General features: G+C 31.6%; 2 protein-coding genes across 4 annotated transcripts in view; one reads left to right on the forward strand and one right to left on the reverse strand.

Moving 5' to 3' along the window:
* LOC127707394 (uncharacterized) overlaps nucleotides 1-1690 on the reverse strand; it is a 47681-nt gene extending 45991 nt beyond the window's left edge. The window contains exon 1 of the mRNA XM_052211874.1: nucleotides 1497-1690. The gene's annotated coding sequence lies outside the window, so the exon portion shown is untranslated. The remainder of the gene's footprint in view (nucleotides 1-1496) is intronic.
* A 39-nt stretch (nucleotides 1691-1729) lies between these two features.
* LOC127707395 (uncharacterized) lies at nucleotides 1730-18267 on the forward strand. Of its 3 annotated transcripts, XR_007984845.1 has the most exons (8): nucleotides 1730-1754; nucleotides 3912-3984; nucleotides 7094-7438; nucleotides 7954-8073; nucleotides 10311-10429; nucleotides 12826-12872; nucleotides 13588-13634; nucleotides 17704-18267. XR_007984845.1 is itself a non-coding variant. In XM_052211875.1 (7 exons), the coding sequence occupies exons 2-6, from the start codon at nucleotides 3924-3926 to the stop codon at nucleotides 12850-12852; spliced, it is 672 nt and encodes a 223-aa protein (XP_052067835.1). In that variant the 5' UTR covers nucleotides 1730-1754; nucleotides 3912-3923; the 3' UTR covers nucleotides 12853-12872; nucleotides 17704-18267. The 3 variants fall into 3 exon arrangements, 1 of the variants encoding a protein (XP_052067835.1); XR_007984846.1 differs by lacking the exon at nucleotides 12826-12872; XM_052211875.1 differs by lacking the exon at nucleotides 13588-13634.
* The last annotated feature ends 4618 nt before the right edge of the window (nucleotides 18268-22885 follow it).

The following is a 22885-nucleotide window of genomic DNA, read 5'->3' on the forward strand; positions in this document are numbered from 1 at the left end:
AAATATCTAAGCGACTTCTTGCAAATACAACTTTATACCTCAAGAAAAGTGGAAAGACCTAATAATAATCAGAAAAAAATCAATAGGTCTTTCCATGGAAAAGTGGAAAGACCTAATAAAAAGATAGATATTTATTCTACCTCGTTTGGTTGACTGACTGGTCTTTATTGCTTGGTTAATCAAACACACCTTCTATGTTTAAAGTATTCATTACAAGGTATTTTATTTGACCAATATATATATATATATATATATTACATTTGTTGTTTGACCTGTTAGTCAAATGCGTTTTGATAAAATATATTTTTTCATTTTTTTGGTCTTTTGGAAAATGTTGTTTGTGCTGTATTTAGACCCCTCTAACAAGAAATTTGTTTTGCATGCACACGTATAAAAATTGCGGTTTTTATCCAACGCAATCATAGGTATGAACGTTGTTTTCAATTTAGACTTGTTTATATTTTTTCGTTTTGGCTTGTATTATATTTGCCTTCGGGTTTATATGATCCGTTCATCCTATTTTGACTCCTCAAAATTCAAGAGTCTATCCTATATTGAGGTAAACTGTATGCTTTCCAAATACCGTTTCGATTCCAAACATCACTGAAGAGACGTTAATTGTCAAAATCCGGATATGGTGTACAAAAACCTTTGCACCTTTTGTTTGCGGTATATCATCTTTTCCGCAAGTTTATTGTTTTCTGTTTAGTATTAAATTTATAATTAAGATCCATTTATTACATCGGTGATTCGTTTATTTGGCAATCGCCAATGGTAGTCAGCAGGGTTTAAGAACATTTGTTTAAATATTACACAGTCGGCTCAAATACGCATGAACGGACAACGGTGTTCCAAACATTCTCGTTTTGGATATTATTATTGCCAATTTCAGGATTTTTTTTTTCTCACAACATTCTGTCACCAGGACAGAGATACAAATTAAACATCCTGTTGCCGGAGCGGAGATATACATTAATGCATTCAAAAGATAACTTTTATATTTCCATTGACTTTTCAATGGAGTTAAATGTTTATGTATCTTTATGATTTTTTGAGTGTTTAATATAAAAGATTGCACATATATGTATCTCGTACGTATAAAAGATTGCACATATATGTATCTCGTACGTATAAAAGATTTAATCAATCTTTAATTATTCAACTACATTCATCTTTTAATATTTAATAAATACTTAGACATTTGTAGCTTCTGTTATTTCTATTTTTTAATTTCAACTTGATATCCGCCTGTAATTTGTCAGAAGTTTGTCAAATTTGTCAAATAATTGGAAAAAAATTTCATTATTGAATTGACAGAAAATTTTAACAAGAGGTATTGTGACACGTATGTGATAGTATTACACAACATGCCCTGATTTTAATTCAAAATATTCAGTAACCCAAATAAAATCAATAATGCTATATAATATATCAGTGTTTTTAAATTGTTTACCTGTTCAATATAAAGGACGCTTTAAACAATGATATCGACATACCTTTATAAATGTGTTGTTGTAAATACTGTGTCATCATAAAAAAAAATACGTTCGTTTGCAGAATTGTCTTTTACATTATGAATCCTGAGAATGTTGAAAACAAATTGTCTATCTTGTTCTTTTCTACAGGTGCATTTAAATGTAAAACAAGCTAATATTTGACTGATACACAATACGAACTTTGCAATGGTTGAGTGTAATTTACATGCGCAATCATTTATTTTTGTTGTGCAGAAAGCCGTATCGAAAAACAAAATGGTAGGTCATGTTGTTTTTTATATTAGAATATGAAAACGCACATAACAAAGAATAATAGCATAACTGTTATTGACTGTAACTGTTGACGTTTAGAAGCATATATTCAATATTTGTTTCCAAAAGAAGGAAATTGACTTCTCATAGCTTACTTAGGTAATTACAATCAAAACAAAGCTAAATAGGTGTTGCTCCATGTCATTTTACATACCTGTCAAAGAACCACAGACACGAGTCAGTGAAGTAGAATTAAAGTACATACATAACGAAGAATAAAAAATTGAAAGTGCAAGACAAGCCACAATTTTCTGGTCAGGAATTGACAAAAAAAAAAAGACAACAAATTCCATCTAACATTACACCGTATTTGCTGCATTTGGTTTAACATACCAGAATTTTGGAAAAATATTGCTCTTCAACTTGGTATTTGATTTGTCTTTCTAACTGTTGTGACTGATGAGTCTAATGTTAGCGAAACACGCGGCTGGTGCTTCAAATTGTTTCTTTTATATAGACGTCTTATGTTACAAAGAGTCCATCAGTCATATGCCAATTGTCCGTGTTCTTATCTTTATGTTAAGCGACTGTTTTTAAAATTCTGTATAGTTTTTTGTTATGAGATTTCATACTTAACATGAGTATCAGGGGGATCATGTTGGTATATAGGACCCTTGTAAGAGCTACATGTCTGTCGACCTTATTTCTTGATATAGTGACCAAGGTGGAAGTGAGGTAATTATGCCCGTTTTAAGATGTTATATACAGTAGGTCAACTTTAATTTGTACATGCAACGATTGTAAGGCTAACATATGTTAAAATGGCATCTTAAACTCATTTATTTCTGTTTAATGTTCGATGTTACATTTTTGTGCTTTGGTCAGTTTTTTCAAGATATTTTCTGCAAAAGGAAAACTGTATTTGTAAGGTGAAGACGTTTCGTGGCCTTACAGTTTGTTACAATCTTACATTGACCACATTTTGATCAAATTCCTTTTGCGGAATTTTCGAAAAAGAACAACAAAAAACAAAATCATTCCAAAATTGAATAAAACAATTAAATAGTATAATCTCTAAAGATTCATTTTCATAAGATCTTCTGATAGCAAAAGTCAAAATAAGTCTTCATGTTCTACCCCGGAAAAATATTACATTCGCTGTAATTGGTAAAACCTTCCGGAATTTTAGGTCCTAAATGCTTTTCAACTTTGTATTTTAATTGGACTTTTAACGTTTTTGATGATTAGTCTTTGTAACATAAATGCGTGTCTGGCAGACAAATGTTTCAGCCTTGTATTTATGATGATTGTAATCCAATATATCCGCATAATATGTACACTGCATCTTCCCGAATTCATCGGTACAGTACTAGTTCTTTCTTAATTTTTGGAAAGAAGCATTTGAAATAAAACTTGTTTTGTAGTAATATTCAAAGCGTGATGAAGTTGAAAACTTATCTTTAGCACAGTTACCTAATTTCAAGAATCAAAAATCCATTACTTATAACGTATACCTTTTCATTGGAATTTCATTACTAACAGTAGACAGAAACTTGCGCTTATTAAATGACTCGTTATTGATTTTTAAACTTTAGTAGCTATATACCTGTCGTGCCGCATATTATTAACTCGACACATACTTTAAATCCAAATTAAATGTTATTCGAAAAGTTCATTACGCCTTGAAGCAATGATTGTAAGCTTAGTGCCTGCTTAAATTAAAAAGGAAGGGGTTCGTTACGTAAACTACTTACATTCAACATATCACAATCAGGATTAGGACACAATCGGTAAATTTACAAATCAGAGGTATGTTACTGCTGTCAAACGGGAAGTTGACAAATGGTAAGTTGAAGTCAACACGTTTTTCATATGAAAATTAGGTAATTGTTGTTTAAAGATAATTAAAGACACTATAAAGATGCTTGATTTCTTGACAACACATGAGCTACGTTTGGGGACGTGTTTTTGCAATAACCAATCTGCATTCCTATGGGAACTAACTGTGCTCTCTTCTTGCCGACTTCTTCCTTAACGCATATGAGAATTATAAAATTTGTTTAAAAATTGTGCATTGCTAAAATTGACAGAAAATATCTGTTTTTACTTGATATGCCATAAGACATGATTTTTTTTTTTTTTTTTTCGCTTTATCTCATTTAGTAATTGGTTAATATGGATAATTGCCATCTAAAAGTGGTTTTTCTGGCAGTGGCTTTGTTACCTTTAAGAGGAGGTAAGGTTTTATTTTACTTCTAAACATATTTAACTGATAACGTGTATACAATAGAAATTAAGAATATGTGGTATGATTGCCAACAAGACAACTATCATCCAGAGACTAGACGTGTATGTTAGTAGTACCTACATAAATATGTCATCTTACGGTCTTTAACAATGAACAAATGTAAAACAATCTTAACGACACAGCAAACGGCTTGATTAATGCAAAAACAAAACCTTTAAAGCAAATTTAACAGACGACAGCAACCAAAGACAACCACACACAATTACAGGCTCTCTGTTTGGATCAATCATATACAAAATATTACATTTGATAATATTTGCCAGCGTTAAACCTTCTCCATATCTAGGACAACACAACAGAAGAACAGACGTCTAACTATCTTAACAAATAGTTCAAACAGAAGTTACATCTTATAGAAGATGCATTTGATTTCAATAAGCCTTCAATAAAACATATAGTTTCGTTTTCTATGGTATCATAGTAATTTTACATTTGCAAAATAAAACACATATTGAACATGTTGACGATAAATCAAATCCTGCCAAATTCGATAATTTTGATAATATTATGTCACAATATTAGCCTCTTTTAAACGAGTGTTTGCCTCTTAGTTATACAAGTGAGCTTGACATGACGTAAATTGCTGAGACTATCCGGTCAATTTTGTATTTTTAATAAACGTTCCATTTATTTTCTAACCTCTTCACTGATAATGCATTATCCTCTGTGAAGTCGCTCTGTTCAGTAGTACTCAAGAAAAGTGTGACAATTTTTAATAACTATGTCAACGTACTTAATATTTCTGAATTTTACAATATGTTGAATATAGTAACAATTTTTACTTTTTCAAGTACTTCTGAATAGAATGACTAAATATCTTGTCAAACGTTTGCCAGTGACGAGTTGTAACGTATGCACACTCTCTGCAAACAGGATGTAGGTGTCTGACCGATTCGGACAAAAAAGTATTCATGCGTTAAAACGCATCACTGTCATTTATTTGAGGTCAATTTTTCTAGTACAACATAATAAAAGTGAGACAGAAATAAGTGTTGTACGAACGGATGAAAGACGGAGCTCCCAGTTTTAGAGTCCGGGTATAAAAAGACAAAGGAAACATATTGATAGTATCATTCTTATTCTTTACAGACATGCACTAGAATACAAAGTACTGATATACATTTGGTGCAAGATATGTGTATACAAAAACATTTATATAAGTCTAAATTGAAAACAACGTTCAAACCTATGATTGCGTTGGATAAAAACTGCAATTTTTATACGTGTGCATGCAAAACAAATTCCTTGGTAGAGGGGTCTAAATACAGCACAAACAACATTTTCCAAAAGACCAAAAAAGTGAAAAAGTATATTTAAACAAAACGCATTTGACTAACAGGTCGAACAACGGATATTCTTAAACCCTGCTGACTGCCATTGGCGATTGCCAAATACACGGATCACAAGATATAACAAAATGGATCTTTATTATTAATATAATACCAAACAGAAAACAATAAACTTGCGGAAAAGATGGTATACCGCAAACATGAGGTGCAAAAATGTGTACACCATATCCGGATTTCGACAATTAATGTCTCTTCAGTGATGTTCGGAATCCAAACGGACGATCGGATTATATAAACCCAAAGGCAAATATAATACAAGCCCAAACGAAAAAATATAAATAAGTCTAAATTGAAATCAACGTTCAAACTTATGATTGCGTTGGATAAAAACCGCAATTTTTATACGTGTGCATGCAAAACAAATTTCGTGGTAGAGGGGTTTAAATACAGCACAAACAACATTTTCCAAAAGACCAAAAAAGTAAAAAGTATATTTAAACAAAACGCATTTGACTAACAGGTCAAACAACGGATGTTCTTAAACCCTGCTTACTGCCATTGGCGATTGCAAAATAAACGGATCACAAGATGTAACAAAATGGATCTTTATTATTAATTTAATACCAAACAGAAAACAATGAACTTGCGGAAAAGATAGTATACCGTAAACATGAGGTGCAAAGATTTTTACACCATATCCCGATTTCGACAATTAATGTCGCTTAAGTGATGTTAGGAATCCAAACGGTATTTGGAAGGCCATATAATTTACCTCAATTTAGAATAGACTCTTGAATTGTGAAGTGTCGAAATAGGATGTACGAATCATATAAACCCGAAAGCAAATATAATACAAACCCAAACGAAAAAATATAAATAAGTCTTAATTGAAGCAATAATCAAACGCAAAAATAAGGAATGAACTAACGACCGTTAATCGGAACGATATCATGGCATGAGACATTTTTATATTTTGTTGTAAACAGAAAATCTGTAATAAAGATTGTTTCTTTTCAATCCAAATAATAAATAATGAACATGGTCGTCAATGTATCCCTGGATTAATTTTAGTCCAACCACAAACGCGTTTTACAGTGGTACTGTGGATCCATTATTTTTCGTTGGAAACCAATTTCCATGGGTTTCGTGGGCACAGGTGAACAACGAATTCAAATGTTCGTCGAATTACAAATTTGCTATAGGCTTTGAATGCAGAGAGTGGCAAAACCACGAAACATGCAAGTTTTCTTCAATCCACAAAAATCGATACCCACGAAAATAAATGAGTCCACAGTAATAATGTAAATTCAATATACATTCTGTTATGTTTACAATACTAAAAAATTGACAACTTATATCAAAACTGAAGCTTCAGAAAACATTGGTCAACTAAATAAAAAGCATCGTTAGTATTTCTCATTTCTATAAAACTAATATGATTATTTGGTAACAAAATCGATTGCACTATAATATTTAGATTACTTGACAAGGTGTTCTGTTGTGTTATTTAAATTTTATTTTTTTTAATTTTGCTCAAAAGCATTCTTCAGTCATACAAATTATGTTGCTGTGATAAATAAATCCGGCTTTTCGTCTCTGTTAAGTGAATGGGAGAGTTAAGTGACAGAGTACACTTTAATGAACATGACTTCAATCTTAAAATCATTGAGTTCATTTGTCATATGCAGATGAGTTTATTTGAATGATCTAAGTAGGTTTTTGATTTTTAATTTCGTTTTCAAATTCAGCTTCCTTATCCTACATCAAATTAGAGGGATTCAAAACAATAAGGAATAGTGCCCCAGTGTATCAATTAATTTGCGCCTCGAACAAGGACTTTCTTGGATGTACTGTAGAGTTTTTATTGAATGGAATAACACAGGAAAATATAAGATATGCTAATAATACATGCTATAAAGGAAATGGCGTGTGCAATCCTTTTCAATGTGCTTGTTTTGATGGATGTAAAAACTTAACCTGGTACTACACTCAACATAAAGACATAGAAAACCAATTATTTGAATGTGATGCAAGAATTAAGGACAATCATGTTTTTTACCAGGTTATTGCATCTGGCAGTTTTAAAGGTGGGGGTAGGTATTTAACTAACAAACTTGTGTGTACAATGATAAAATGTAAATTTTCGTACTTAAGATAATTTCTGGTTTGATAAAAGTTTGAATAAGATACGCCTCAAAAGTTAAGTTTCAGAGAGCATTTTCAATGTTTTCATAATCTACAAGAAATGTTTTAGGGAGTATTTAATTATAAAAATGACATGATTACGTTATGTAAATTATTTAGATTTTAAGTGCTTGAGGTGTATGATAATAATGTTTTAAGAAAGATCTTGCAAATACAAAACTATTTGTGTAGGTATATTTTGACAATATGTTAGTAGGTGGTAAACTTGCTACTCATATCAGAATTCATTATTCAATTAAAAAGCATAGATACTCTTGTTCTGAATTATCAAGTATCGTGTTTAGTTATTTTATACATAGAATACATTTCAAGATTGTTTTATTGATTATAAGTATATGCATTAATATTATGCTAATTTGATACTATTCACTAATTCCTTTATTTGAGCAATTTATACTTTTAGATTTTTTTAATGGGGAAACGATAATTAAAAGAATTAGTGGGAATCCTTCACCTTCTCAGAAAGCACCAATGTATACAGATTCGATAGATGGAACATTCAGAAAAGAAGAAAACATCTCCAGTAAGTTTGTGTACCCCCTGTTTGTGTACCATGCAACTTGCGTCAAGTTTCCCTCGGGAACTACAAATCAAAAGTTCCTTAAATTTTGAATCTAGCTTTACGCGAGTATCAAATTTATGTTTAACGAATATGTATACACTAGTACTTTGACACATAAACGCCACATTTAAAAATTGCGTCGCATATTTCGCAGGAACTACAAATCACTACTTCCTGTTATTTGCCGTTTAGCTTTATGCGAGCATACGTTGATATGGGTTTCCAAATCAATCATTTACCAACGTCCTGTTAACAGAACACTTATAGTAAAAATACCATGATAAAGGAACAGTAGCCCACAATTCAGCTTGTTATTTACATATATAGATTTCACTATTTATTGCATCATATTTTTGTGGTATAAATAAGGTGACAGACATACTATCTTATGTCACTGATGAGTCTTTTGTAGACGAAACGCTAGTCTGGCGTTCAAAATTTTAATCCAGGTATCTATGATGAGTTAAATTGCAATCCAATTTTACTAATGATTACGAACATGTATTATACATTGTTATAGACAACAAATAAAACACCCAGCCATTTAAGGTTAGATGTTTCGGATTACCTGGAAATAGCAATGCTACACACAAAGGAAAACATTCAACACGCACACGACAACACATCATATGATATAATCTTGTCCTATTTCAATATATGCAGATTTTACAAAAAAAGCTAGATCGGTTATTTATATAACTCATGAAAATATCAATCGAGGTTGTGAATTTAAATTCCTATTTTAGGTACACCATTTCAATAGTTTTATATATATAAGACATTCTGATGTCCTATGATACAAAAATATGAAGGTAATGTACGGCGTAATATCATGTACAAAAGCTACGCATCGTACTTATACCGCCGAAAGCACGTATTACAAAGCAGAGATGGAGACCAGTTGCACTAAGATGGCAAGCAACTCTTTCTACATCAGGGCTGCTGGTATTACTTTATCTTGTGCCAGAATTTCTTATAAATTTTTCTTACGTTATATTGTTCATTGTTGTAAACATTGCATCTTTTAATCGTAAGAATGATCGAATCGTCAACACATAAAATTGCTTTTCATATCAGTATGATCTGTCAATTTTTACACAATCTACATGAAAGTCTAAACACACCAAATTTTGTACAATTTTTAGCTAGATAATTCTCAAACTGTGTGCACCAAAGCTGAATTCAGGTAGTATATAATTGTCTGTTTTCGGTAGTCACTCCTGCATTGTAAAATTTTAGTTTTTTTAAAGTCGAGATTTATGTACTAGTAAGCTTATTTGTGTTTGTTAATTTCTCATTGGCTATAAGTATAGGGGAGGGTTGAGATCTCACAACACATTTTAACCCCACCGCTTTTTTTTTTTTTTATTTTGGTTAATTTATATGTTTTGGAGTTTAATGTGGTGCAAATTTCGCTGAACTAGTTTACATTATTGCTTAAGGGCTAGCTAAAGCACACTTCCGGGTGCGGAATGTTCTTGCTGCAATAAAACCCCATTGGCGGTCTTTCGGCTGTTTTCTGCTCTTTGGTCGGGTTGTAAATTCTTTAACATATTTGCCGTTTCCATTCTCTAATTTGATATTCTTTTATTACTAATATTATCACTATTAGCAGATCTTTAAATGTATCCATTTGTTCACAATATGTGCTGATTCGGGAATATGACACACAAACTCTCATCATACTATTGACATCGTTCGACGATTTTCTCGGCCTTATTGTATTATATGTGAACGTGTTTTGGTTTGGTTTACTTTTCTTAATTTGGTTTATAATGCGTAAAGCGATTCTGCTTTATCAATGTTTTCATATTTTCGTTTATTGGTAGCTTTTGTTGTGTGGAAACAGTAGAATATGTTTTGTGCAAATCGTTTGTCATTCCTTCACCGTTTGGAGATAACTCATTGCTTGGCGGCGTGACAGACTATATATATATAGATATATCTTTCTTATAAATCCGAGAAACACAACCGTTTGTATAAGTTTTGGGTTTTCAAATATTTTGGCCTCGAGCATCACTGAAAAATTACTTATTTCCGAAATGCGCAACTGCTACAATTTGCATTGTCATGTAATTAAAAATATGTATATTGGGACAAAAAATCTGCAAATATTTTATATCTCCAATATCATTATGCTAGTTTATTTTATTTAATGTCTAACTAAACAAATATGATATTAATCTTTTTTCTTTCAGATTATAATCTTTGGTTGCTTATCATTAATACAGTCTTCACTTGTTTGATTTTAATCATCATCTGCATCGGACTTTGTATGAGCCGTAAATGGATTTGGCGCAAAATGCGCAAAAAAAAGGTATGATTTGTATTTCTTTGACAGTGATTGAATTAGAACGTATGAACTTATTCAATACTATATTCTACATAAAAATGCCTGTACCAAGTAAGGATTACGACAGTCGTTTGATGTGTTTGAGCTGATGATTTGGCTTTTGGTCAGAGACTTTCCTTTTTGAATTTTCCTTGGATTTTTTTCTGTTTTTTTTCCTTTAATTGAATTCTGTCTTTTATCGATAAACTAAGGTTCAAATCCCCTCAACATGTTCACGTCAGATATATTTCTCTATGCATTTAAGATCCTTTTTGTTAAACATTTTCTCTTCAAATTCAGATTTTCATACATCTTTGGCTTTCAAATGTTTCGGTTTGAGATTTTCACGTGATGGACTATCAAGTATAACGATTTGGACATATTCTTCATCTGTTGGGTAAATATGTAAATTTCTATAAGGCAGAAAGTTTGACGGAGATATTTGTTAGACGAATGAACAAAAGAAAGACTGACAGATAGACGGACGAACAAACCAATAAACAAGGTGAATGTGACAAAACCTCACACTTTTCAATCGAGGGTCTATTTTCAAAAAATCTGCCCAAAACCTAATACAGATTGGAAATTCTTTCTAGGTTAAGTATATCAACTTTAACTTTTTAATTTCTGATGATTCATTTATTTTTGTTGATACCAATATTCGTGGATTGAGGAAAATTGGCATTTTCGTGAATATTTGATTTCGTGAATTTGCCAAAGTCTGCATATAACAGTATGGAATATTTGTAATCCGTGGAACACTTAATTTCATGGTCCATCGGTACCACGAAATCCACTGAAATTGTTATCAAACGAATAATGATGTGTCCACAGTAAGATGAAACTATCTATCGGTGTATCTTTCCTATTGTAAATTTCGAAATCCTTGATTGCAGTTGAACTGAAGTAAAATGTCCAAGTTGTTTCAGATTATTATCTTACTGATTAGGCCAATGTAAAACAGTGCAAGCCACGATGATAGTTTATTGTTGTCGCTTGCCAGGTTACAATGTAAGTAGATATCAAATACAGAAAGCTGAAAAGCATTTACTTTTTTCTCTGTTTGAGTCTAGATATCCAAAGCAAACTTAACTTAACAATAGACAAAAATGCTGCAAACATCAAAATTGAAAGAGGATGATTGAACAGAGGCGAAAGGACTATAAAACCACGCGACTTTTCTCACGTATCATAAATGTTTTCACATGCCAAACATAAATAATTTCTCCTATATTCTTCACAACAAAGGTATATATATAGCTGCATGGGTAAGGACAGAAAAAATAAACTTAAAACTTTATTATAAATCCAAAAAATAGAACTTTTACCAATCCCTTTATAAATTTCTGAAACCACATTTTAAATTGTGTGTGAGTACGTACGATTCATACTTTTATTTAAAAAGAATCGAGTGACTTTTATCATATTTACCACACAAGCCCAAGGTTAGCACTCTCTGTACACTTGAACTATATTTGATATACTTGTTTTTGTAAATGAACTGTTTATAAGTATTATATACTAAGTATATTCTACTCACATACAAGGATGACCTAAACACGTATTTTTCATAAGGTTTTGGAGTTTTTGGTTTTAAATGCTGTTCAATATATTTAGTTAATTTGATCAATAAATACATTTCATTAATATACTACTGGAACTTCTTATGTTTACAAAACGCACGTCTCGTATAACAAGTCATAATCATGTTATCTTTGATAAGTTTTATTTCAGATTGCGGTAATTTATACAAGATAATGAAAAGGCATATCTTAATTAATGTTTCGACACTCTTTCAGAATGACCGTTGTAATAACAAGGTCATGGATTTCATATCTAAGTATTACATTATCATGTTGACAAATATTATAAAAGACTAAAACGATGATTCTTTGATTACAGCAGCAATGTCTTCTTGGAACTGCAAAAGCTTTTATCAAATTTTTAATTGTTTCATATTACATGTATTATGTTTCATCTCGTTTAGGGGGCCTCGGTGGCCGAGTGGTTAAAGTAGTTACTACAATGACTGTAATCACTAGCCAGTCAACACTGAGGTTGTGAGTTCGAATCGCGCTCGTGCGGGTGCACTCGACTCCAATCTTAATTGACTAGGATCGTCAGTTTTCCTATCGAAGGTCGGTGGTTTTCTCCGGGCACTCCGGCTTCCTCCACCAATAAAAATTGGCCGCCACGAAATAGCCCAAAAGCGGTGCTGCTTAAAAGTGGCATTAAAACACCAAAAATCAAAACAAATCATCTCGTTTACCATTCATTTCTTTCTACTTAGTTGTATTCCTTTAGCGTTCATTTTTAATGTTTAGGTTGCACACCATAAGAATCAATTGTATCATGTTTCTATGTTCTATTATCTATTTCAGAAAACGTTGTATGTAGCAAAAAGGTAACAAGCAGTACAGTAGAAGTGGTAAGTTCATGTTATCATAAATTAACAATTTGAGTTGAGTACAATCCCTAGTCCTAAGATGATTGCCACTCATCATAATGATTTCTCTCTTATCAGCATAGTTAACAAATGCACCAGGTTCTTTAACAGTCTTCGGTGGTAGACAAGACAACAACCACAACAATATGTTATTCTTTGCAAAACCAATGAAATCAAAGGTACAGAGAATGAAATGAAAACAAGATTTAAAAAAATAGTATAATAAAGCTGAGCTAACATTGATGTAGTTTCCTCGTAGTATATGTCATATACAATAAACTCCTCATAGATACCAGGATTGAAATTTTGTACAATAATTCCTTATCTAAGCTAAGATAATTTATCATTTGTGTGCGTTCGAAGTGCTTTTCTGGAGATATTTTCATTTAGGAACGCTCCTGGACAAAAACATTTGAAAGCCAAGGATAAATGAGTACTATAACACGTGAAGAGTTTTATAACCAAATCGATATTTCACACAAAGCTTGTTTCAGCACTGGCAAATAAGAAATTACGAATAATTTTCAAAGTGATAAATATTTTACTTTATAAAACAAATGTTACATAAAAATTGAAAAACACTTTCCTTTCTCTATATTGATAATGACGTCAGCCATTTGCGTTCATTTTTAATGTTTAGGTTGCACACCATAAGAATCAGTTGTATCATGTTTCTATGTTCTATTATCTATTTCAGAAAACGTTGTATGTAGCAAAAAGGTAACAAGCAGTACAGTAGAAGTGGTAAGTTCATGTTATCATAAATTAACAATTTGAGTTGAGTACAATCCCTAGTCCTAAGATGATTGCCACTCATCATAATGATTTCTCTCTTATCAGCATAGTTAACAAATGCACCAGGTTCTTTAACAGTCTTCGGTGGTAGACAAGACAACAACCACAACAATATGTTATTCTTTGAAAAACCAATGAAATCAAAGGTACAGAGAATGAAATGAAAACAAGATTTAAAAAAATAGTATAATAAAGCTGAGCTAACATTGATGTAGTTTCCTCGTAGTATATGTCATATACAATAAACTCCTCATATATACCAGGATTGAAATTTTGTACAATAATTCCTTATCTGAGCTAAGATAATTTATCATTTGTGTGCGTTCGAAGTGCTTTTCTGGAGATATTTTCATTTAGGAACGCTCCAGGACAAAAACATTTGAAAGCCAAGGATAAATGAGTACTATAACACGTGAAGAGTTTTATAACCAAATCGATATTTCACACAAAGCTTGTTTCAGCACTGGCAAAATAAGAAATTACGAATAATTTCCAAAGTGATAAATATTTTACTTTATAAAACAAATGTTACATAAAAATTGAAAAACACTTTCCTTTCTCTATATTGATAATGACGTCAGCCATTTATACCTTTTCGTGACTTATTTCTGTAGATCTCTGAATACAAAATCACATCACATTTGTGATTTTTGTCATGATTTATTTCTGTCTTATTCTTAATTATTTATTGTGTAATAATCGAAAAGAATACACCAAGGGGACGGTTGATTGGAGGTGTCCATGTCACTGTTTGCTACACAATTGCAAATAATCACGAACATTTTCCCATTTTGTTCATAGAGCATTTCGTGTGTTTTTGTATTTTCACATCCTTGTCTTTTAATTATTTGACTAAGTGCGTTTTTTATGAAGTCTTTTAGTAAGGAAAAGCTCTTCATACGCTCAAAATTATAAACAAATTTCAACATGGTCGATACAGCTACTGGTGGACTTTAAGTCCCCAAGGGTATCATCAGCTCAATAGTTAGTGCTTCTGTACCGACATGATTTATAACATATGTTTGATAACTTCTACGATGACATATTTAGAAAACATTATGGCTTACCTCCTTCAGGTATTTGCCCTTATATGAATGTGTCTATTTGCAATGTCGTTTTTGGTAAAGTAGCTGTTCACGTGTTAAGTCTCTAAATGAAAAAGAAAGGATACACAGTCCGTTTCTATGTAGTTGGCGTTTGTTTTTGTTGCAGTTCAGTGTTTCTATTTTTCCGTTGTTTTTCTCTTATGGTTGATGTGTTTCACTCGCTTTTGCTTTGTGACCCGGATTTTTTTCAGTTTAATCGATTGATGACTATTAAACGACGGTATATTACTATTGCCTTTATTACACATCAATGGTTTTCAATTTTTTCCCTTTGTGCGTTTTTTACGAAGATCAATTCTAGAAAAGCAATTCGAACGCATAACATTTCATGATATACAGTGTACTTTTTGCTAACAATAAACAGTGTGAATTCTAAACGCTGTTTTTTTTTCCTTTATTGATTTATTTTTATATGGAGAATAGTAAATTGCTAGAAAGAAAATTGGGTAGAAATAACCATTACATTTCTATTCCTTAAAGATAGAATACATAAAAAAAAAATAAACACAATGTATGCAAATCAGTACCATTTTAAAAAAGTGTTTCCATTCAACTATGGTCTACATTTATGTTTGAAGTAAGTTCCACCATTTTATAAGTGTCCGCATAAATTTAAGATAGTGAAATAATATTCTTTTAGATTCAATTACATACAGCGCACTATGCATGATCTAAAAATATAACAACAAATGTCACTAACAGTGTTCCATAGAGTTTTTCAATCATCAGCCTTTGTTTACTTATTAACCTTTTAATGAGTTATTTATTAAATTGTGCAGAACCTATATTTTAATAATGATACTATGTCTAGATCTTAGAATGATACGAACCCTGATTAACAGCTGGGGTTGGACACTCTGCAACCTACCTAAAATCTAGCTAAGTTATGAAATTTATCGTAAAAATTAGCTTTTTAAAAATTCATTGAAAAAAAACCAAGGAAAACTTAAAAAACAATTGTTAAGAGAATAATTGCAGGTTTTTTCACAAAGAATTATACTTGGTATTTAAAAAAAAAAGAAACAAACAAAGAAACAAAGAAATGAAGAAACTACTTAGTTATGAGAATATACTAGTATTGGTAAACATTAACACTTAAGTTATGAAAATACAGGTTACCTAAACATGCTAAACGCCTATTCCAAAATATAAAATTCTATGTGCCTTCATTTCAAATACAAGAAAGTTGTAACTTCTCCCGGTTAAAAAAAAATATCTTTATGTATCATTAGAAAAAATATTGTATACTGATCAAACATATATGGTTGCTAGGGATTTTTCTGTATCTTTACAAATATCAGGGGATATGAAGGAACAAGGAAAAAAATATTGGAACATGACCTTTGACCTTTACCTTTTTTTTTAAGTTGAGACCCATGGACCTCAAATATAAAAATTCAAGGTCTATACGGCTTACGATTTAAGAGTTGCTAAAACATAACGACATTTTCAACTAGTAAAGATAGATAACTCTTATAAGATATCAATGGATTGCTTCGATCCACAAAAAAGTGGAAAGACCAAATAATAATCAGAACAAAATCAAAAGGTCTTTCCACGGAAAAGTAGAAAGACCTAAATATAATTAAATTATAATTGCATAAACACTGCTTAATGCTCTTCAACTTCGTTTTTGATTTAGAAAGGAAGGCGAACGAAACCTAACGGGGAAATGAATGACAATAAACTAATCTTAGAAACCGGGATTAAAATTTTCTACGCCGGACGAGCGTTTTATGACAATGCAATGACAAAATAAGAAAAACGAGCAAAAGCGAAACAACAGTTTTGAAAATACAACACAGAAAGCTAAAGATTGGGCAACACGAACCCAAACAATCCGAGGGTGATTTTAGGTTTTCCGAAAAGATAAGCAGATCTTGTTCAACATGTAGCACACGTCGATTTTCTCCAGTAAGTACCAACTCGGGTGTAAGTGAAATTCGGTAGGTCACATTCGATGACAAAAAGGACTATAATTTATAACATTATAGCATGAATAAATTGTACTTTGTAAAAAATAAACTCTGATTAAAACAAAAATACTCTGAAACTGACATTATCAGGATGCTCGATTTCTTGATTGACAACATATTTGTTACGTTTGCAGAATGTATTTTGCAACAAACAATCGGCATGTCCAAGTGCATCAACTGTGCTCCTATTCTTGCAGACTTGCTTCTTTATTCATATGAGGCTGACTTTATACAGGAACTTCTTCGGAAGAATGACAAAAAGCTAAAATCATCATTTAACTTCACTTTCTGCTATAAAGATGATGCCATCTCACTAAATAGTTCAAAGGTTTGTGACTATGTTGAACGCACATATTCCATTACGTCTACCTCATATCTTGGCTTACATCTAGAAATTGACACTGAAGATCAGTTGTCAACAAAACTTTACAACAAATGAGATGATTTCAGCTTCCTTATTGTGAACTTTCCATTTGTATATATGTAACAAACTTCAGTTATTTATATATATATATATATATATATATATATATATTAGGATAGTATTTTATGTAAGGACATACTGTTTAATACAGGACTATATAGTCAAGCTGACCTTGTATGTGTATCACTATATTAAGCACCTATTGAAATTTTACTGGTGAGTTTCAAATCATTCGACACTTGGCCATTGAGTTATGCAAACGCTTGTGCTGAGTTAAAAGTTGGTTAAAGTAGCAGTTGGGTATCATAATTGTCAGTTCAGGATATAGATATTCTAAGGCTAATTATCACAACACTCAGTTAAGACATTTATACTAATTCATATAGTACATTGAGGACTGTTTTGCTGTCGAGATGTTATTTCTTGCGGTTCAGAAAGTCAATATGCATGCTAAATTATGCAAATATATAGATAACGAAAGTAATTTTGGGGTTTCTATATTTATTTTGCAGGGGGTTAAGGCCTGGTTTTGGTTTGCATTTAGCACGCTGAAAGTACGTCGGTAATATATGTTGTCGGAGATACAAATGGTGTCAGTGGTACAATGGTATCAACTTGATGTTTGCTGATTTAGATTGCAACGCCTGGAGTCGCTGAAATTATACATAAGACATATGTAAAAGTTCGTTAAAATACATATCAAAGGAATCGAGCAATCTTGCAGTACTAAACAGTACACTGAAGTTATTATTGCAGTAAAAATGTATTACCCAGTGTTCTTTTCATCAATTAGGAATCAATTAAAAATGTGTAGAAATAGTTATACTCGTCCGTTTCAAAGGAATTAAAAGAAATTCAAGGGAACAACGCAATGCTATATTCTACAGTGCGTGGAACGTTTAATCTTACCGGGAAGTGTGCAGAGCAAATGATGGTGTGGAGACTGTGCAATCGTTAAGTTATTATTTGTTATTTTTTTTAGTTATATTTTTGTTTATTCATTTGCTTATTTCATTAATGTTTAATTTACTTTTTTTCTTTATTAAATTTATATTCAAATTTAGTTTTGTATAACATTGGCTACTTTACAATCCAACGAACTTACTTCGTTACAATGTATAACGAGTTGACTATTATGGAATATCTGTTTCACAGATGGCAACGGATATAATCTAATCGTCGTGCCCACAATCCTGACCTTTTTTCTCCGAATGTAATCTACTAAATAAGATTATCACTGGAAATGAACATAAATGAACAACACAACGGGCTCCACATGTCGAGCAGAATCTTCTCATCATTTCGGGGTACCTGGAATCTCTCCCGGTTTTTGGTTGGGTTCGTGTTACTCATTCTTTAGTTATCTATGAAGTGCTTTGTATATTGATGTTTGTCTTGGAGTCTTTTTCTTTTTTCTGCCATGACGTTGCTTATTTCCGACTTATGAGTTTGAATTATTGAAAAGAAAGGACATGGTGTATCCATTCCTTATGACATAAAATCAGTATGTGCACAGCAAAAAAACACTAAAAGCAAAAGAACAGCAATATTATTGCTGTTCTTCATTTAAAAGTCACAGTCAGTCCTTCAGCAAGGAGCAAAACAAACCTTTCACCTCACTGCAAGCTTAGTATGGCCCCTAGCATCGGTTTGGGTGGAATGCCTTTTTTTTAATTTTATAGTTATTTAGATTATAACACAATGTTGACTGCTGTACAACTATTTTTTGACATTTTTTACCTATCATGTCTGTTTTGTTCACACATCGTTGTCAATATAATGGAATTTTGTGCGACTGTCATACTAGTGAGAGGTTTAGTTAGCTATAAAACCAGGTTTTATCCACCATTTTCTACATAAGAAAATGACTGTACCAAGTCAGGAATATGACAGTTGTTGTCCATTCGTTTGATGTGTTTGAGCTTTTGATTTTGCCATTTACTTAGGGACTTTCCGTTTAGAATTTTCCTCGGAGTTCGGTATTTTTGTTATTTTACTTTTTGCAAAGCGACGATCACGGCACAACTGTAAATTGAAGAACAAAGCCATGGAGTAATATCGATAAAATTAATCTGGCAAAGAAATCGAAATGTACTGTCATAATTTAGCCCGGCAATCACATGGAAGTGTGCAAAAACAATACAAACATTAAGACAACCACGGGGCACATCGATACATATATATATATTAGATAACTTGGCAGGAAATAACGTATGCATGTGGCAAATAATGTTCCGTAGGTGTCGTTCGCCTCTCTTTTATATAGTTTATTAAACAATATTAAAGAAACAAAATTCAATGTGAATCGTGGATTCTAAATTATTAAGAAAATACAATGGCCATTTCATAAGTCTGTGTGTAATTTAAATTTTCAATTCAGAATAACGGATATACAAAACAGAACTTCAATGACCACATACAGTTTACCCTTGTTATCTCGACTTCGTTTGACTCAAAATTTCGGAAAATTCGACATTTTCCCATGATTTCGAAATGTGTACCATGTGAATATATGTTAATTAACTGGATGAGTCTTAATTTTGGTCGAGTTGAACCAAATATACAGTCCCAAGGTTAACAAAAGCATTAAAATTGCATTTTTCATCTCTATCCAATACAAATATGTCAAAACATGATCTTGAGGATTTAAATGGATTGACGAGTTTGATTGACACAACGTCCGTAAGTAAGTTTTCGGTCATTGACCACTGTATTTATTGATGACACTCTTTTCCAATTAGTGTCAAACTTACAATATGTTTGATAACCAATATAATAAATTAGCGAAACGTTGCTATAGATTATGAAAGTTTCTTCAAAATGTTTTATAAACAATGAACCATAATCATACATTAATGAGTTTGGTTGTGCATAAAGTGTAGATTGGAGGATGAATCTACTCAATCATTGTCTTTTCTCTTGCGAAATAAGATCGACATAAAAGAAAATGAAAAGAAATCTAAATTCCATCAAATCTCTTTTATACGAGAACGAAAAACTTTGTCAACTTAAAAATAACCCAAAGTCGCTTAACACTACAGGAAAAAAATTATAACTGTACAAAGAAATAACTAAGAGACAAAATCAAATCATTGTATGATAATAATAATAGACTATTGCATACAAAAAGATCGGTTTTTAGACCTGAATATTGTTCCCCTACCCATGTCCATCTGGATTTATTTTAGCCTCACCAAGCTAAGCAAGAGTCGTGTCCCTAGGTTTGGTATTCCTTTAGGTTCAATCACGAGTATCTTAAAATATTGCTCTGGTCTGGTTGACTTCGAGGTAACGAGAGTCGACTGTATTTGATAAAGTAGTTTGAACAGCCGTAAACTACTGTTGCACTTTTTGATCTTGGCGATATAGTACAATGTACACATGTGGATATAGTCTGTAAAGTTCTTGTCATTATTGTACATGTGTATGTCCGGCATACTGCAAACTCAAGACCCTGATGAGACCACCTGCTGTGTCAAGAGGTATTGGTGACAAAACAAGTGTAATATAATTGCAAAATATTAATTAGGGGTAATAAAGTTACAACAAGGATTAAAACAGAAAATCACAGGTAAATCTAAAAAACTTTTTCAAAAGTCACAAAAATATGAAGATATAGAGAAAGTCCAAATAACTGTTCATTTTTGGAATATAATAGACCGGAGGCCTGTAGGGCCGACGACCATTATTTCCTAGGAATTGACAGTTATTCTAACTTCCGCATATTTAAGATACGCCTTAGATATTTAGAACGAATCTTTAGATTATAACACTTTAAAGAATTGTATTTCATTTTGTAATGAGTTCATTTTATTTTCACTATGGTGTACCAAATAATGCACAGGCTAAATGTAAGATCAAGCTGACCATCAGTAGAATAATTACTATTGAAAGATCTTGATTAAAGTTCATCCAGATTTATGTTGAAAGTCAATAAATACGCACGTCCTTCTTGTCGTGGGATTGAAAAGATAATCATTTGAGTCTTCAAGTGATATTTCGGGAGAGAAAACAAAACTAGTATTAATGCATATATGTTAATGGATTATATTTGTTTTTGTTTAATGAATCCTGGGTGTGGAATCATCTTACAAAAATGAAATGGTACAACTAGAATAAATTTCCAGGTACATGTATGTTACACTCTAGTCGAGATTACTTAACTGATAAGGGTGTGCTCGAATATAAGTCATTTCAGAAACACAATTTGGTTCTATATTTCAAACCATTCTATGAGATCAAATAAAATTAAACAGTGTTTCATGCATAACCTAACATTTTTTTTTCTTTCCCTTTTATAACAACGAAAACAATATTGTGCATATTTTAGATAAGTCTTAAATAACAATATACAACAAGCAAACTGATTTTTTTTCATTCTTCCCTATCATCAGAAGAAAGAAAATGTTTAAAAAAAACCGCTTGAATAAAAACATTTCTTGATTCCGTTTTATATGTCTTTAACTTAAGTGGAAAACTACTTTTTGATTTCATTTAGACATTTGAAGGTTAACGCTGTCATTTACACTGCCGATGTGACTGTCATATTTGCCACTAAACATATGACAACAGGGAAGAAATTCGTTTCTCTTGAAAATTGAATAAAAAACCCCGCCCGATATTTAACAAAAACCTTAATTAGTATCTATACACCGTAATTATATATATTAGTACTATATTCAAATTATAACAACGAAAACTCAAATAACAAACCTAATTCCTCATTTTGGCCATTTCAATTTCTTGAACTATTTATTCTATTAAACAAAATCATTATTGAAAAGACTACCCGAGTTATTTCTCTGTTTTTACAAACTTTTTTTTTTTTTGCTGTACAAAATCAAAATGCAACACTTTAAATTTTAAGGACATGATATCTTAAACGGTAAAAATAAAAGCAAACCTCAAGTGACATATATTTTTCTCTTATTTTCCTTATTGAATAATGTTAACAGGGCGATGTCAGTTTATTTTCCACTTATGAATTTGAATACCCTCTGGATATCTTTTCCGTCATACAAGGGAGAGGTTTAGCTAGCTATAAAACCAGGTTTAATCCACCATTTTCTACATACGAAAATGTCTGTACCAAGTCAGGATTATGACAGTTGTTGTCCCTTCGTTTGAAGTGTTTGATCTTTTAATTTTGCCATTTGATTTGGGTTTCTGTTACCGTTTTAAATTTTCCTCGGAGTTCAGTATTTTTGTGATTTTACTTTTTTCCTCTCTTTTAATGTGTTAAATATTACATAAGAGTTCAACTGAGTTAACAACTTTGATGTTTTGTAGATGCACAGAAGAGGAATGGCACTCAATGGAAAATATTCGTTTTTACCTGATTGGATACTATCCGTGACAGAACTTCAGCCAAGATTTTCATCGCAAAGCAATTCATAGATTATATTGTGGAAATTTAGTGAATACGATACCATATATTATACGATGGAATTACGACTCGCAAATAAAAGCTGTTCATTAATAATGATATATCTGGTGTTCATTGTATTACATTTGTTTGATGTGTTTGAGTCATTAATTTTGCCATTTGATAAGGGACTTTCCGTTTTGAATTTTCCTTAGAGTTCGGTATTTTTGTTATTTTATTTTTTACTACAATTTTTAAAAGATCCAGTATTATCAGTTTTAGTAAGTGTTCATCTTTATTCAATATCGCAAAACGTCCTTTCAAATTAT

This window comes from Mytilus californianus, unplaced genomic scaffold (genome assembly GCF_021869535.1).
Source record: "Mytilus californianus isolate M0D057914Y unplaced genomic scaffold, xbMytCali1.0.p SCAF_69, whole genome shotgun sequence".
Taxonomy (NCBI): Eukaryota; Metazoa; Mollusca; class Bivalvia; order Mytilida; family Mytilidae; genus Mytilus; species Mytilus californianus.